The sequence below is a fragment of the Apium graveolens genome, chromosome 2 (genome assembly GCF_009905375.1).
Source record: "Apium graveolens cultivar Ventura chromosome 2, ASM990537v1, whole genome shotgun sequence".
NCBI classification, from domain to species: Eukaryota; Viridiplantae; Streptophyta; class Magnoliopsida; order Apiales; family Apiaceae; genus Apium; species Apium graveolens.
The window spans coordinates 264765401-264767039 of NC_133648.1; the positions used below are offsets into that span (position 1 = coordinate 264765401).

Below are 1639 nucleotides of genomic sequence, written 5' to 3' on the forward strand. Positions count from 1 at the left end.
ATTTATGGAACAGTGTCTCATTGACCATCGGTAGAAATGATTCATGTTCTCAAACCCCTGCCCATTTTTTCAGTGGGGCATTGACATTGTAGGGCCATTTCAAAAGTCCAAGAATCAAGCTCAATACATCGTTGTTGCTGACGACTATGCGACAAAGTGGATCGAAGCCCGACCCCTCGCAAAAATACATGAGAAAGAAATGGTTGAATTCTTGATGGAATACATTGTGTTCAGGTTTGGTGTACCAAGAATCATAGTCACTGATAATGGAACCTAGTTTGTGGGGTGAGAAATTCACAAATACCTTGTCACAATTCAAGATAAAACACGTCAAGTCATCTGTGGCCTACCTACAATCTAATGGGAAAGTGGAAGTTTCTAATCGTACAATTTTACAAGGGCTTAAGAAAAGGGTCGACGAGCTACCTAGACCGTGGGTCGATGAACTTCCTAATGTACTATGGGCTTACAGGATGATGCTAAGGACTGCGACGGGGGTTTCTCCATTCAAAATGGCTTTTGGCCTCGAGGCTGTTTTGCCTGTCGAAGTTTTTCTAAACTCTCCAATGGTCGAATACTTTGATCCCGTTACTTCACAAGAAGGACTGTATCTTCATAACATTCTCTTGGAAGAAGTTAGAGATGACGCAGTGGTCAGAGTTCTCCTACAACAAGAACGAACAGCCGCCTACTTTAACAAGAAATTAAAATTTAAAAAGTTTCTAGTTGGGGACCTAGTACTCCGAGAGTCGGCAACATCGCAACCTACTGTCACGGGAAAATTCAAGATCCCGTGGGAAGGCCCTTATTAAGTAACTAATATCGTGGCACCCAGAACTAACCGATTGGCTTAGCTTGACGGAACCCCGGTCAAAAATACTTGGAATGACATCCATTTAAAGAAGTTTTATCAATGATCTGTTTAGTAAATTTAGAGGAGTGAACGCTATCTCTTTCCGCCTATGAAATTGGTTTCACGAAAAAAGGTTGATATGAGATCCCCGTTAAAACCCCATTAAGTTATTAATAAAAGTTCATTTCCTACTACGTTGAATTTATGATATTTTATAACGGACCCATAGAAAGAAATTATGGAATCAAGTGAAATCTAACTCCAAATTCTTAATAATTCATTATTCTTAAACAACACTCTATTACAAAAAGAAAAATGCAACAACACTATAGTATTGGTCACAACAGATGCTATAATAATAACAGGTTACTACTCAACACTAAATTTCCAATTCTCGAGATACCTTATACACATAAACCCAGAGGAGTATAAACAATACGAAGTAAACAAATTCACTTCACTTTAAAGATAGGATACAGATAAGCAATTTAAGTTATAAACGGACAATAATGCAAAGAAAAGAAAAAAAGGCTAGAGCAAGATAAAGGTAAGCTTGTTGGAGCAGCATAGAAATATCCGAGCAAGGTCTTAACATGACAACCTAACCAAAAGTTTTAAAGACAGCAATATCGAAAACACATAAAATCCACAAATCAAAATTACATCAAGTCACGAGGCATTCCTCGCCTTCAAGGATCTTGGGGTCCATTGGGGCCTGGATCTTGTTCCTTATTAGCTGTGGCATAATATCAAAGGTAGTTCTGGAAGTAGTGCTCCGTCACACCG

At 38.7% G+C, this 1639-nt stretch overlaps 1 protein-coding gene across 1 annotated transcript; it reads left to right on the forward strand.

Moving 5' to 3' along the window:
* Positions 1-266: 266 nt before the first annotated feature.
* On the forward strand, positions 267-812 carry LOC141700404 (uncharacterized). Its single transcript, XM_074504186.1, has one exon. The coding sequence runs from the start codon at positions 267-269 to the stop codon at positions 810-812; it is 546 nt and encodes a 181-aa protein (XP_074360287.1).
* The last annotated feature ends 827 nt before the right edge of the window (positions 813-1639 follow it).

Bases quoted from the DNA above. Each gene is read 5' to 3' on its own strand.
- LOC141700404 (XM_074504186.1), top strand. From the start codon at position 267: ATGGAACCTAGTTTGTGGGGTGAGAAATTCACAAATACCTTGTCACAA.